Below are 16072 nucleotides of genomic sequence, written 5' to 3'. Positions count from 1 at the left end.
GCTGCCATGTGGTCTCTCCCCCCACACATGTGGGATCTGTTTTTATCAGGCGCATGGGAATGCAGGCTAGTTGCACATTTGCTCTTGGCAGAAAATGTGACAGTTTTTGCTTATTCAATATGTGTAAATAGCGATTTAAACACATAAAAGTATGGGGAGCTGCTAGGAAGATGAGGCTCCTTTTATTAACTACTCTTTGACCGTTGGAAAGGAGAATTAACTGGTCTTTAAATGAGGGCTTTAGTCCCAGGAAAATGGAGTTAAGGCAGTCTTCCCTCTCCAATAGTCCTCCATGGCTCTGCTGACGACACTGGTCTAAATGAGTATGGCTCTGTTGCACGAATCACCCTTAGCATGTACATGTGGCACACCATTCGGCGAGAGATGACTTGGATCAAGGGTTGATACAGGGGAGGACAAAATCTGGTTGTGGATGCGGGGAGTCGCACGATGGCTCCCTGCTAGGGAGTATGCATATCTTTGGGGATCATTGCCCCGCCCATACCTGGAGCATGAATCATTTTAGCACAGGCACCACTGAAAGGGGAGACCCCAGTCCTCCTTTCCAGCAGTGCCTTTCCTTTTATTCTGTGTGTCTGGAGTGCAGAAATCCGAGCCCTTTTGTTTGATGCTGCCTAGCGTCAAACAAATACTTTGAGCCTAGAGGCTAGATCAGGAGGTAAACCACTATCTGTCACTCTGTCCTACAAGTGGGGTGTTAGGCTGTTGGTGATGTGTTCCTGGGTGGATTTGGTCTATATGAAGTTGGGTTGGAGGAATCGCTCCATTTAAAAAGTTGATAGTTTAGTGGAAAAGATTGTTGCGCTGAAGGTGCAGCCCTCCCATGATATCCAAGAAGAAATAGCCTTGATGGGAGGGCAGAAATGTTAGCCATTCATTTCCAAAAGGTTCCTGCGCAGTGATTGTCCTCCTGCCTGGATCACCACGCAGGAATCCTTCAAGAACGGCATTTTGACAATGATGGGTCTTAGCAACTCACTGCTCCTCTCCTGGCTTTCTCCATACCTGGTTTTCAGAGTTGTGCCCAGCCTCATACATTGCTCTAAACACTTAGAGTTCCTAGTGGCTTGTTGTCGGATGGGGTGGGGGGAAGGTACTGCGAAACCTGTGGTGTGAACATTAGGATGTCTTGATATTACGTTCTGAATGCTGATGCTCGCACTCAACAACCGAAGGAGTAAGGAAGCTAGCTTAAGTGTGCCGAGTGGGTTGTTGAAATGCTCTTTCTGTCGACCAGCGGTGTATACTCCGCAGGGCTCAAGCTCAGATTGATAATTGCCCTGATACCAGGTCAGATACTCTGGTGAAATGTAGGGAGGTCTTGAAAGTCTAACTTCTGTTTCCATTTCTTTGCTTTTAGAGTGCACTGGATCATTCTGCTGGTGGAGTCCATTGTACTTGGTTTATTTGCGTTTTTTGTTACTTTTGATCAGGTTGGTATACGTCGGTGCCTGGTTTTCTTTATTCTGATAAGTCTTCTTTGAAGTCATGATGATGACAAAATTGTTTCAACTGAGGATTTTGATAATGCCCATATTTCAGTTAACAGGATTGCATACTCTATCGCAACTTAATACGTGTAAAACCATGTTGCTTGAATCTTCCCCACATTTCACCCTGCTAACGCACTCCGCTATCAGTTAGCCCTTTTTGATTTCTGGACTCTTTTTATAAATAACCTTGAGGACTCTTGAATTATGTCTCCTATGATTGCCAGACTGATGATTAAAAAGGCGTGACAAAGCGATACCAAAGGGGATGATGGACGGAGCATTTGAGCTAATCAAACACTCGCCCCCAGTCAACTGATCTGGGTTTAATCCATCATCATTCTTTAGCTCACTCCACCACCCCAGTTCAAACATGGCCATATGCAAATCAGTCTGACCCTGTGCCTCATGGGAACAGTCCAGCCCGAACTGCGAAGCCATGTCTTCCCTGGACCGGAAACAAGCATACTGGGACCGGTTTCGGGTTCATAACCCTCGTCAGCCAGGCTATCTTGATTCCAGTGGCAAAGAGAGCAAGGGACCCACGTCTGGGCATACCCTGCCAACTTAGGGCGAACAAAGCGATACCAAAGGGGATGATGGACTGAGCGTTTGAGCTAATCAAACACTCACCCCCAGTCAACTGATCTGGGTTTAATCCATCATTCTTTAGCTCACTCCACCACCCCAGTTCAGACACAGCTATATGCAAATTAGTCTTTACCCGGTGCCTCATGGGAACAGTCCAGCCCGAACTGCCAAGCCATGTCTTCTCTGGACCGGAAACAAGCATACTGGGACCGGTTTCGGGTGACGTCATTACAGAATTAATCCGATATACTGCATACCTCTAATTGTTTTAGTATCTAATCCAATAGAAAATGATTCTGTCTCCATTTCCCTTCATTGTAAAATACCCACATAAATATATTGGAATTATTGAAGGCATGTATTTGTGTGCAGGAGCATGACTATTACTCATAGTCAGATTGTTAATAGTTGCTTTTCAGACTATACCTGAATGTAACTAAATCAATTTTGACCCAATTTAAAAGAAGGCCCAAAGCTCGTCCATTGTTTCAATGGAGTTTAGTAGCTATATCTAATGCTTGTGCCAGTTAATGCAATCATGAAGCACTAACTGAAAAATAAGCTTTTATGGGGAATTGTAATTTGGACTGTATGTCAGCAGTAAAAGCAAAGTATTAGTCATTGACGTGAAATCGAATTCCTGCCCGCCTATCTTGAGGCACGATTTTGGTTAAAATTGGACCTAATTTCCAAATCTTTGATAGATATTAGTGATAACGCGGGTGGTCTGCCAGAACTACATGGTGCATCTGGCAGATTAAATAGGGTGTGCCCAATGCTGCTTTTTGATACAGTGATAGAATCGTGTTGGCAAACCTAGATATCCAGTTCATAGTATGAAATGTACAGTCCCATTCCACCTGATCAAGTGTTTTGTATGCATCCAGGAAGATGGCAGTCTTAACGTACCAGAACTACGAGCACTCTGTAAACAGTCTTATTCTGTGGGTCTGCTGTAGCTTTTCGGAATCAATCAGCCTAGGGGGCAATCCCACTAAATGCAATCCAAAATACAAATTGAACGATTGTGATAAATTTAACCGCGCTCAATGCTATTCCCTTAAATTGAAAAGTGATCACTCCTAGGGCCAATTATTTTTTTTAAAAACAACACAATACCTTCACTTGAAAACTCCGAATGGAGCACATGCAACAAATGAGCATAGCCAAGGACACAGCCAAATGTGTCCTTGGCCGTGTTCGTGGCTGTGTTCATGTTCCTTTTTCATGTAAAAGAAAGAAATGAAAAAACAATTCTACAAAGCATTACAGATGTGATGTTTGTCATTGTTTCTCCTCTTATTTGCCCGTCTTTATTATGAATCACGTATTGTACAGTTTAGAACTACATTTGTTACATGTGCTCCTTCTTTCCCTGTTTTCCCCTAAATTTAATGTTCCGATCTTCAAAACAATTATTGCTGCCATATTAATCTTTTATATTTGTCAAAATGTATAGGTATTTGCAGGATTTTTCCAGAAGTACCACCTAGCATGGACTCTTAGCTAAGCATGTTGTGTCTATCATACAGACAGAATAGAGACAAGTCCCACTTGTACGACTTTGCGTCAGAGTGGCCTAAAGAATTGGCAGTACTAAGATTGGGGATACCTGCTTGAGTGTCGCACACAATGAATGAGACTTTTGCCATCTCTGAAATAAATAAAAAAAATTATAGTCCATTTTATGCGTGAAATTTCAACAACCAAAAACGACCAACAAGATAATCACTATGACCTCCACACAACGGAACAGATCTGAAAGCTGCACATTTACAATGCACTTTTCATGTTTCATTTCTACAGTCCAATAAATTTCTACTTCTAGGACTAAAGTCTCTAAGTAATTAAAGGTTCCCGCTAAGGGCAGGGGAAATGACAGATCTGTGACCTTTTCTTTGAATAATTCTACATATCCAATCCTTGCCCAAGGGATCTTTTTTCACCTCTGCCCCACTAAGGAAAAGCTAGGTTGCACTGCACCCTCACATAATGAGACCCTAAAAATGCTAAGTGTCATGAAATACTCATTGGTGCGTGTATGATTTCCTCAGATCCTCCCAGGTAATTGGCGGTGTGTCTCCAAAGCTCATCTCGTCCATTGTTTGCTCTCCGTGATGTAGTGATCCGACACATACCTTAACATTTTCACTTCGCACCTTGAGCACAAGAAGGAGATCAGTATCCTTCGACCATACCTTTCCTTTACTGTGCATTGCAACTCCCCAGTTACTACATCACCAAAAAGCCACAGATGTCCAAGTCAACGTAGGGTCTTAGTTTTTCAAAATATGATATCTCTCCTAAATGTAACAATGCCTTATTTATTTTAAGACTTACAAGAAAGAACAACATTCCTGGTATATGAAAATATTCTCTCCTTTCCTATGCAGCCAATAGAAAGTAGGTGTCTGTGATTCATACTAATTATTGATCCTATATTATATACGTTCCTACTAGTCTCCAAACTGTCCTGGTTTGATTTGCAAGACAATTTAAAAAAAAAGTTGAGCAGTGCATGTGATGATTACAGGATTGGTAGCTTGAATTTCACCAATCTTCTGCAGTCAACCTCCTAGTTTGATTTGTGGGAGCTTGGAGTCTACCCTATGGGTTTGGGGTGTAATGGTTTGCCTTGTGATAATAAGGGTTCACCTTTTGTTCTATAGGGTCGAACATCACATTTGTAAGAATGTGCTGTTTTTTAAACTTCTTTGTATACATATGTAGGGAACACTATACATTTTTGAAATTACAATGCGAGCTCTAGTTGGAATATAACATGCTGCAGATGTGAGGCGTCGGTCCGAAACATGTCGATAGAAAAAGGGTATAAGGAGATAACGACCCAGCCCATCCCACTTAACCCCACACCATTTTTTAGCTTCGCCAAAACAGACCCAAGAATAAAGGGAATTCCAGGGTACTGTGAAAGCAATTTTAAAATGACTAACCTTTCCATGGTGATCCTCTCCGTCAATGTCCCTTACTGCTATAATCATGCTCCCTTGTAATTTAAATGTTGCAGCATGTCCCTGATACCCGAGTATCGGAGGGACTCTGTGATGAAGCATGTCACCAAACAACTGTTTATTGAGTGAGAGCCCTTTTAAATAAAAGGTGTGCCATTGGTCTATCAAGCGACGGTCCAGTTCTAAGTAGGGACTTACTCTTGTTTATTTTTTAGACTAAGTTCCTTTTGGGAGGTCGAGTATAGTCCCTTAGGCAGGTCCCCATAAAGACAGGTGTACCCCTTAAACTCACACCCTCTTTGTGATTAAAGTAACTGATCAAATAGCCATATTTGCTCATCCAAACACTACGTGTTCCAAATTATTCTCTACAGCAAGATTATGGCCAAATAATTCATAAAATGTTTTTATTTCTATAGGTTTCCTCATGAACTCTTTACCACCTGTAGTATTCAGATGTTTTTTTAAAAAAAAATGTATTTACTTAAGTTCTTACAGTGGTATCCATTTTGATTTGTTCTAGATGGGCTCGATCATTAGGGATGAAACGCCAATTGAGAGAGTGAAGAACAGCCTTCGGAAGGATCCTCAACGTGATGTACCTCACACCCGTAAACCAAAGATGGAGCTTCTACGAGAGGTGTTTGGTAGAGGTAGGAAAGAATTTTCATATTTTTAAAACACTGAATACCAGCATATTGGCTTATACAGGAACAATAGGCAAAGTATTCCCATATTTCTGAACAATTTAGATAAGTAAAATATATTAAAGCCAGCCTATGAGAAACCATGTTACCATTGAATACAACAAAAGTCAAAAGTAGTAGTGGTGATGCTTGTGCCACAGCCATCCAGCACAGTTGTCTTGATGTGTGCCAGTGCCTAAATCCTTGCCGCAGTGGGTTTATAGTCTCACACTCGGAGATAGCTTGACTTACAGTTGTCCCTTTACTATCTTTTCAAGTACTTTGGACAGTGTCTAAGATATGCAACTAGAACAGCAATTGGCCAATAGATAATTGGGTCCTGGGTTAATGGACCTGGCGAGAGATTGGAAGCTGAGACGCCAACTCTGTGCTCATGCTAGCCAAGCACTGATCTGCTCAAATATTGGCTCTTTTGTATTACCTAAAAATATTCTGGATTTATTACTTTGCAATTCAACAGTTCGAAAGTGGGGCGTCGAAACAAAAATTCTCACTTTTCATAACTGCAAATATAGGTTGGGGAAACTCAAATGAACAAGTAAAATGAGGAAGGAAATAATGGGGTATGGTTGATTTTCCCTTTAGGGGAAAAAGCCGATATTGCACCCAAAAAAATCAAAAATAAACAATAACTGAAGGTTATGGTGGAAACAGAGTTGCAGAAAATGGAAGGGAAGACAGAAGAACAGATGCTAAAACTACTTCTAATCCTACAAGGAAAAAATCTAACAAACGAAATAACACAATTAAGAAGTAATCACTTTGCAGTAAGGAGGTACATTTGATTCTTCAGACCCATCATTGCCTTGAACCTAAGCTCTTGTATGTTAATTTGGTCCAGGTCATTATTTTAACACATCTGTAATGCCAGCTCCACTCTGCACTTGCCATACAAAATGTAGAGGATTCATTTGTCACAGCTAATGTAATTGTGCATTTTACCTGTGTGTCCTCTACAAAAAACAGTCGACAATAGTCTACAAGCTAATGCTTCTGACAATACTACACCCAACGTTAGAGTTTTAGTGTATCAGTTGTCATGAATTGAGTCGCAAGAGGTTTTGGACCTATTGTGTTCAGAATTAAGGCGTCTGCTGGAATGTTTCAGATGCATGCAAATATTTTAGCACAGTGCTTCTTACCTTGTGGTCCATGGACCCCTGAAGGTCTGCAACGCCGACTCAGGCAGCCCACAACTAATTATAAAATGACCCATTATTAGCAGGTTAATCAAGTATATATACATAAAGAAAGCAACATTCAATGTTTTAAAACAATGTAAAAGTGGAATAACTTGAACTGGTTGCTAAAAGTTAAGTTGGTATCATTAGGTTGATTCATGGCATTAGCAGAAGTTCTGCAAACGGAATCTAGTATGAATGACTGGTGGCCCCAACTGAAGCCGCACTGGTGTACACCGTCAAAAACAATGTGCGTTCAGACTAAGAAAGGGAACATGATGATCTAGTGACTAACAAACTGCTTTGTCTTTTAGAAATAAAACTAAATTTTGAAAAGCTCAGAATTTCCCCTTCAAATTTCGTTTTTCTAGTATTTCTCTGTGAATTAAGTAATATATTCCATAATTTGTGTATTAGTTTAATATATACTTGTATTTTTATATATTGTTTTGAGAGTCAAATCATAGGAATTGCATAGGCAGAGGTTCCTGGCTTCCAGCTGTGATTCTATGGGCGTTCATGGAGGTCAAAAGGTTAGGAACCGCTGTTTTAGCAGATAGCAGTTTGCAATTTGGTCATACCGCCAATCTTAAGTCATTAACCCCGACTCCATAGTTGAAAGTCAGTATTTGATAGCTTTTACTACAACTTCAACATGCAGAGTAAATTCATCCAGTTTTGGGACTGCTCTACATTCCGATCCACGGAGACAATCTTTGCAGGAATTATATTCGAGTAGAATAGATTTTTTCCCAAAACTTTGTATTTCTTAAATGCTTCCAGGTTTGCTGAAACCACCACCTCACTGGAATTTGGGAGTTTTTGAAGCAGAGCCATTTAAACCCATATATTGTTTTTCCAAATGGCTTGATGTACCCCACCACTGAGAACTTGAATCTGCTCCAAAACGTTCTCGATGAGTTGTGGGCCTGGGGCAAATAAAAAGAAAACCCCAATTTGTATTAATTCAAAGGCTTTAGAAAATTCTAATACATTTTCCTATTTAGGAATTCTGTTTGATCAGTTTGGCTCGTGGAGTAGTGCAATTAAGACTAGAAGGCTCTTATTCTGTAAGTCATTGATGGCTTTAACAAATTTTAGCAAGAAAATGGGTAGACGTTTGACAGGGGAATTACTTTGCACTTATAGGGCAACATGTGTAGTGATTGCTACCTATGGTGCAGGCATATGGGGGTATGCTAATGTTAATTTGCTACAAAAAGAAGAAAATATTTTCCTTGGGTATCTTCTGGCAGTACCGGACAGCACGTCTACACTGATCTGTCACACAGAACTTGGTTTACCTTACCTCGAGGACGTGATTAAAATACAACCTGTCCTTTTGTAGCATAGGGTTTCACCAATGAAGAATCCACATTTAATCGCCTAATTTTAAAGGATGCTTTGGGGATTGATGGGGTCAACAAGATAAGATGGTTACATTACGTTAAGATGTTTTTAACTCAAATAGGTCATAGGGAATATTTTAATGAACCTTTTTCTATGTGTCAGGTACCTAGAAAGGATATAAAGGACTTATGTATGTCATATTTGAGTGAACTCTGAATTACTAGCGAAATGACTAAATCCACAGTGGTGGTACATCACCTTACATTGATTACTGTAAATATACAGCCTTACATCTTGCTAACCACTAAGGATTCTGATAGGTACCGGCTAACGCGTTTTAGACTTAACATCTTGCACAGAACCCAGAGCTTCCCCGAGGCAAATGACTGGTCTAGATCACTTTGCAATTGTCCCTGTGATGATATATCAGCCCAGTCTTACATATCTTGTTTTTCTGTAAATTTTATTCCATACCAAGGAAAAGATGGATAGTCCCAGTACTAAAGAGAATGGAACTGAGACGCTGCCGCCCGGCATTTCTGACGTTACAGAATCTAGATAACGTATTTACTGTTGCTTCTGTCACTGCCTTTTTAAAAACCATTTTAAAATTTCGTAAATCAATTGTGATATGAAGTTTTATTTCCTGTTTTTAGCTGTATTTATCTTTTTTTTATTTTAACTATGGAAGTTGTTTGTGATTTATAAATTGTACTTTTATGGTTATTTGTACTATTCAATAACCGAATAAAGTTCTTTGATTGAACTTTAATCATTGAACATGGCCATGCAAGAAAAGGTGCAATTAAGAATCTCTTGTAGCTACTATTCGTAGCGTGGGTGAATCTTTGGGGCAAAAGTATTTTTTCTCGACATCTAACAAGAACGCTCATTTGTTGTTAGTAGAGAAGTCACTCATGATCACAAGCCACATAAAATAAGTCTCATGATTCATTTGAGGAAACATTCCAACCTTGCATTGCTTTTGTTGTTCCTCAGGTGTGTATGTGAATTCTACAAAACATTTATTCTTTGTTTTCAAAGGTCATGTGATTGGCTGGTTTTTCCCGTGCAACAGTCCTCCCTCATCAAGAGGTCTCGCCTACAGTCGCATCCCAGACTACGATCTGTGACATCACTTCTTCTGGATAGGTTCTTGTTGGCATCACTTCCTTCAGGAAATCCATGGATTACTGTACAGAAGTTTACTTGTCCCATTTCTTCTTGTTACATGCGGTTCGAGTTTTGGGAAAAGGAAACCTAGTGCTGACTTGAATGCTGCTGAATGAGAGCTCGGGTTGGAGTTGCATCTCGGTGGGCCCTGTGTGACTTGTCTATCCCGGGGAGAACTGTATTTGTACTCTTGTACCTTTCCTTTAGCAGCCTCTGCCTTGATAAGTTATACCACACAGTCCTAGTAAGCCTGGAGGTATTACTCAACTTTTATGAATATCCCGAGAGGTGTCTATTTCTAAGTCATTGAGAAATTGGTGTTGTGTTCTGGAAGAAAGATCCGCTTCTTGTGTGTCTTTCTTTTTTCTTTTGCCCATTAGTTTGACTAATCCCTCTTCAGGGTACTGAGGTAACTTACGGTGATTTTTCTAGTTATTTATTTATTTTTTAATGAAGTCTGTGAATGGGATTTTGGATCTTTTGATTTTGCACTGTATAACGTGGACCCCCGACCTGTGGTCCTGTTCCTATCGATGCACTGAGGAGAGTTTGTGTTGGACGGATGCCTACCCGTAGCGCCAGACGAGGTACGAGCCTGTCGCGTCTGTTGAACTGTGACGCATACGCATTCACTTCAGAATCTGGTCAGTACTTAGTTTCCTGTTACAGCAGTGAAGTTTTGGAAATGTACCACTACCTTAAATTTTCTATGGCTACAAGCACTATGTTGCATAAAAATGCTATATGCCCTATTGTAAATACAAGCTTGTAAAGTCTGCTATCTGTCTGTGCAGAACAATCTGTAGGGGCATTTAGGGCTTCATTACAACTAAAGAAGGAATCCCGCTTTGGTAATTCAGGGATTCGGAAGCATCACATAATTTACAAAAACTCCCCTCGGGAATAGTGATTTAATATAAAATCTGTCTGCAGTTTTTTCTTGGATTCCGGCTATTTCCCCTGAACACATTTCATCAGGTTTTACCTGGAGAAAAAGGGTTCACAAAAACCATGAGGAACTGTCATTACAGAGATATCTCAAAATGCTCCATTTCAGGGAAAGCCGGAGTTTCTGCCTGAATCGGAGGTCTAGAATTATTGAAATAAGGGCATTGGTCATAGTTGGAGAATTATTTTTTTTTTCCGGCTCCCTCTACACTGCAACCCCTAACCAGAAGGTGCTGTTGCCATGTCACAGTTTCACACGGTGTTTGTTCTGTTAAATGAATTTTTTTAATCCTGTTCGAAAAGATTTTAATGAAGAGATTATTTAGACTAGATTGCTCGGCAGTTTAGGATTTCTTCACCGTTGCTTTGTATGTTTAATTAAGGACACTGCATACATTAAGTTAACAAAAAATCTACAAAATGCATTTCTCTAGCAGAGCTCAGAAAGGCAAACTTTCTGATCTGCACATTGAGTTATCCGCCTATAGATGGTGAATTCTAGCAGATTCTGGATTAAACAAGGGTTCTGAGCTCACTGTATTAAATTTTCATTGAACAGTATTTTTTTTTTTAAACCAAATGTAAAATGAATTATTTGGAGGCATTTTATAGATACGTTCGTTCCACCGCCATGTCTGCACAGGTCTTACCAACTAAAACTACACAGGGTGAGAATTAAACTTGGAAACAGTCAGGTTTGTGTCTTCTTGCAAAGCCGTGACTAGTCTTTATCTTTAAGCAAGGGAAGAGTGATGGGTTCCAAGGCTGGGGGGGCTTAAAGGAAGGCTAAATATAATAGCCAAGTGGAGTTTTAGTAAATGTCACTTCAGGAATGATGGATTTGTTCAGTTGAACGTTTTTGCACCAACCCAGACAGTTTGAACGTCATGTGGTTCGGTGCTGGTAACCAAACTAGTTTGCGGCAAGCTAACACAAGTTGGTTGCATTTCTGCAATCTCTGTTCTAGGCGCTACCCATTGAATTGCATTTTTTTTAAACCGATTTTGTGTCAATATTTGTACAAATATCGGTAAGACAAGGCTTCAGCATAGGAGCGACATTGTACAGTGTGACACGTAGGATATCCGCATCGATTTTACCCCATTTATACAAAAACATAACAAATTTAAACTGTAGGAGGAAGGGGCTCCAAATACAGACCCCGGTAATCTGCCCTTCTCTTCCATATCTTGGGGTGTTTTTGTGGGCAGCCTCTTGCTTTAAATATGAGAATCTCCAGTCCCATGCAGAATCCTAGACCCTTTTTCCAAACCAACGGGGGGGGGTTTGAATTACACCTTTGTAGGGCAGAAATTGCTTACTTCCTGAATTTGTGTCCTCGACTAAGGACATTATTTTCAGATGGCGATAGTTATATCACAGATCTTTACTTTATACTGCTCATATCCCAGGGTACAGCATTGTGCTCAAATGTGCTGTATGAACCTTCCACTGAAAGTAACACCCGGGTATCGAAAGTAATTGCAAAGGTTTAATATCCTTTTATATAAAGAGATATCAAGCATTTTCCTATGGCTAATAATGTGGAACTCAGTGAGCTTCCGTGTGACGAAGTATGTATTAGAAATTTTTATCGCGATTCTGCTGTCACAGGTTGTTGTATGCTGGCAACTTAAACGCGGGGTACGAAATCCTGTGTAACTTTTACAGGTCAGAGATTTGATTCCCAGATTAGCCGGCCCAGTGCTTCTTTTTTCAAAAGTCCATGGAGTTGGAGCATAATTCCACTTATTGTTTGAGACCCAAGATAGTTTTCAGTTAGCGGTTGTTAATGTATTTAGAGATGTTTTTTTTACACTAGAGTATCTCTTGAGAATGTGTGGTTTGAGAAGATTCTCTTGTGGTATACTACTGTAAATGCAGCATGATTAGAATAGAAAAAAATTATTTATCCTACACTTTTTTTCCCAGGATGAGGCGAGGTTGGGACAGTAGTGGTACTAATTACTTTTTGCTAAAATGTAATTAAGTGTTATCCTATACATAACGTGAACCTAGTTAGTCATTGAAGTGCTGTGCATTATTGCGTGCTACGTGGTACTCTCTTGTTTGAGAGTAGGCGCACTCTAAGGATCTTAAGTACCTGGTAGCCAGCCCGCTCAGTCTCATACTGGTTTCCACTTTGGCTCTCCTACTTCCTGGACTGTACCTACCATCTGCCCTCTGTCCTTTGCATGGTTCCTTACCTGAGTTTTTCAAGTAAGAACTCAAGTCGTGTCCTGACTATTTTTCCCTTAAATCGTTGTCATTTAAATGCCTCCCTCAAACACAGGCCGTTCTATATTTAGAGACCTTATAAAGTGCTAAGTGCAGCTTCCTGGTTGCCTGGAAACACTAGTGTGGAGCATAGAAAAAGAGATGAGGATGAGAAGCGGATGACCAATACGGTGACGGCATGAACAATAATTAAAATCAATAGGTGGAAAGCCTATCGTGCAAAGATAAAGGTTCCTCTAGGGATGGTAGCGCTCAGTCTAGTGGAGCCTTTAGGGTGCTAGCAAACAGCCCTCCGTGCGTCTAGGCGTGGTAGCAAACAGCCTAGCGGGGTTTAGCTGTGCCCGTAGCAGTGGCTAAAGGGCTATTATCAAACAGTGATGCGGTGCCTGTAGGAGTGGTTGCAAGCAGCTTAGGGGTGAGTCTAGGAGGGGTTGCCGATAGCCTAGCAGTGCCTTCTGGAGTGGTAGCAGTTCAGGTTAGTAAAGGCTTGGGAAGGGGGCTAGACTAGCCCACCAGTGATCTTGATTGGGTTGTGTGCCGATGGAAAGGGGAGCTAGTCTCAGAGCTCGTGGAGAGAGCGCACTCCACCTTATCTCCAACTTAGACTTTTTACCATGTTGTGGGGGTAGTGACAGGAATCGTCTAAAAAAGGGAAGGAAGTCTCCTGGGGGGAAAAAACAAAAATCCTACTGCCTAAATTTCAACATCAAGGGTTTATATTTATGGTCATAATTGTTCTCTCTGACGCACAAGATGCTGTGATCACTACGTGTAAAAATACAAGAGTGACGCCTCCAGGCCAAGAGCCAGGGTACTATAGTCAATATTCAAAAACAGCTACTCTTGGCAAGTAAATAACCAAGCAATACGTACACTATTATTCAATCAATCACACCATACTACTTCACCAGTGTAGGAGGGCTCTGCGGCTATTCGAAAATTCCACCCACTTAGGGTACGATGTTCCAACTTAAAACGGGAGAAACAGAAAGACAACCATGGAAATGGTGGAGCCATCCGGTTGATTCCAGCCATTAGTAGCCCTGTGCTACTTGATTGTCCTCGGTGGTGGTCTCAACAGTCCGGTGTTCCTTCAGAACTTCCCTCTCGCCTTCGGTTCATAGCTCTCTATCGTGAGTACTCTGCGTCTGTACTGGCTGTGCAAACTTTAGACCGTTTCAAACAGACGGTAACCTTAATGATGAGCACTCTTTAGCACAAGGGCATTTTAATCTCATTCCACACCTCACCATGCCTAGGCCAAGCAGCAATAGCCCCATTTTAGGCAGGCAGGAACCTGCCTGGGAGTCTCAAATCGTGCCCTTTATGCTGTAGCCCACTCTGTTGATGAGTGAGTGCCTTTGACTTCCGGTTGAAAGTCTGGTGCAATGCACCTGAGGTAGCTTTTTGTGTCCATGATTCTGTGTAATTAACATTTTCTTCACAAAGAAAGTCAAAAATGCAATCCCAATAAATGCCTCGGGGAACACCAGCCACCTGGAGCTGATCTCCACCTTTACGTCTGGTCCTGTGGGGCACGTTTTGCTTTGACATGGCCTGAGATGTTGTACAATCATTGATGTAGCGCATGAAGGCGCCCTTTGAAAATGCCAGCATGCGTGCCCAAGGAGGGACACTGAAGGATGACCTGTCAAGCTCCTAAAATCGGTCAATTTAGTGGGCTTGCTGTAGGTGTAGTAGCAAATCTGCAATGAAATGTCCAATTTGGTCACTTCTCTGTCAGGTGCACGAGTGAAGAGCTTTGTTCTGTCTGACCGTCAGGTAAGGGTTTGCACACAGGCGACCTAATGTTGTTCAAGTGTCTCCGGCCTGTTTTTCACCAGCTCTTTTGTCTCCAGTTCCACATCGGTTTTCTGTTAGTTCTATAAGTTTGAGACTTGTTCTAGTCTTGGCAATTTTGAAAGGCTTCATGGAGTAGAAAAAGTCCAATTTAAAGAAATGTATCTAATGCAGTGGTCAAAGTGGGCGGGATCGGAGGGTCAAAATGCACGCATACATTTTTAATTTGAGGAAAGCAGTTCCCCTATTTTCTGTGAAAAGACAACCGTCCCTGGATGGTTAATTCCGAGAGCTGGAACTGCTTCCGCTGCAGTGTAAGTCAGGGAGTGTCCTGGGCTGTAAAACCGAAGGCAGGCAGACTGCTACCTGTAAGAAATGTAAATGTGCACCACGGGTCAATCTGCAAATGGAAAGGGAGCTCCGAAGCTGGTATTGGCATTGAATAATGGAATCACTGCACACTTCCTAATGACACAGATGTATTCTCTTTGAGTGGTATTGGAAAGGTCTTACCTGCTGAGCTGTGAAGTGTGTGCTTTTTAAAAGGGCGTAAAACAGGCCCTTGCACCACAGGGGCCTGTGTTAGCTCCTTACTATTCTCCACTGCTCAAACCAGGATTCAGTTCCTTGGCTCTCTGGTTACAGCCATAGACCTCTGCAGTACATTAACCAATAGTGGGTTCATAAAGTACAGTTCCCTTACTGTTTTTTAATGCACTTCGTCCGCTGATCTAATGTATGAGAAAACCCGACCACTTGCAGGGTATGGCATGGATTAACAGTGTAACACACACGATGATGAATGCAGGGCATGTCCACCAGGGAGCAGTATTCATCCACCATTCAAAATATAGGTACTTCTGCGAATGCTTTACTTACACTCAACTTTCCTACAGTTTCTTGAAAATTGTATGACTTTTAATGTGCAAAAGTACCCCTTTCTGATAATCTGCCAAGTCTTGCAACTTTGGGCTTAATTACAATGTGGATTTTTTTTCTCTGCCCACTTGGCTATCTTAAGTGTGTTTTGCCTCTTCCCAGCTCTCTCTGGGCTGTCTCTGAAAACACCTGAGGATGTCTGTTACATATATAAAGAGCTTTTGATCGATAGGTCACTAAAAACCATGGAGTTTTTGGTCGGCCAGGGTAAATACAGACTAGCACGTTCTCTGCAGCACTGACTGGATGAATCTTAAAAAAATAAAACACTGTGCACTTTAATACTTTTTCCAAGGGTGATACCTGGGCATTGTTTCTGTGGTAAACTGTTTGAGCGAACTTGAGTTGTTTGTGTTCAATATTTATTTTCCTCCTTTGTTTGTAAACAGTGATTTGTTCACTTTTATACCTTTAAAGAAATCTGAAACTATCCATGTGAGTGTCTTTCTTTCTTGGATCTGCGTACCCCGTCCCACTCGCCCCCTTGTTCTGCTCCACTCTCACGACACTGCGCAAATGATGACGTAGATAAATCAAAATGACTTTCCGTGGGCCATTATTGTAGAAACAAACAGTTGTCTTTAGCCTGTCTTACCGTCACTAACCTTTGTCAACAGTTGGCGTTCCAGAATGTTCTTTGTTGCTTCAGAGTGGGTTTTGAG

The 16072-nt window shown here is 41.2% G+C and overlaps 1 protein-coding gene across 2 annotated transcripts in view; it reads left to right on the top strand.

The window, feature by feature from the left end:
- Nucleotides 1–15842, top strand: part of LOC146773029 (palmitoyltransferase ZDHHC3-like) — a 73903-nt gene extending 58061 nt beyond the window's left edge. For both annotated transcript variants that reach the window (XM_085638564.1, XM_085638563.1), the window contains exons 7-9: nt 1382–1454; nt 5598–5727; nt 9357–15842. In XM_085638564.1, the coding sequence (XP_085494690.1) occupies nt 1382–1454; nt 5598–5727; nt 9357–9445 (292 nt within the window). In that variant the 3' untranslated portion in view covers nt 9446–15842. The remainder of the gene's footprint in view (nt 1–1381; nt 1455–5597; nt 5728–9356) is intronic.
- Nucleotides 15843–16072: the final 230 nt, after the last annotated feature.

This window comes from Triturus cristatus, chromosome 12, assembly GCF_964204655.1.
Source record: "Triturus cristatus chromosome 12, aTriCri1.1, whole genome shotgun sequence".
In the NCBI taxonomy this organism is placed as follows: Eukaryota; Metazoa; Chordata; class Amphibia; order Caudata; family Salamandridae; genus Triturus; species Triturus cristatus.
Note: the sequence above shows the minus strand (reverse complement) of the source record. Positions and strands in the feature narration are given on the sequence as shown.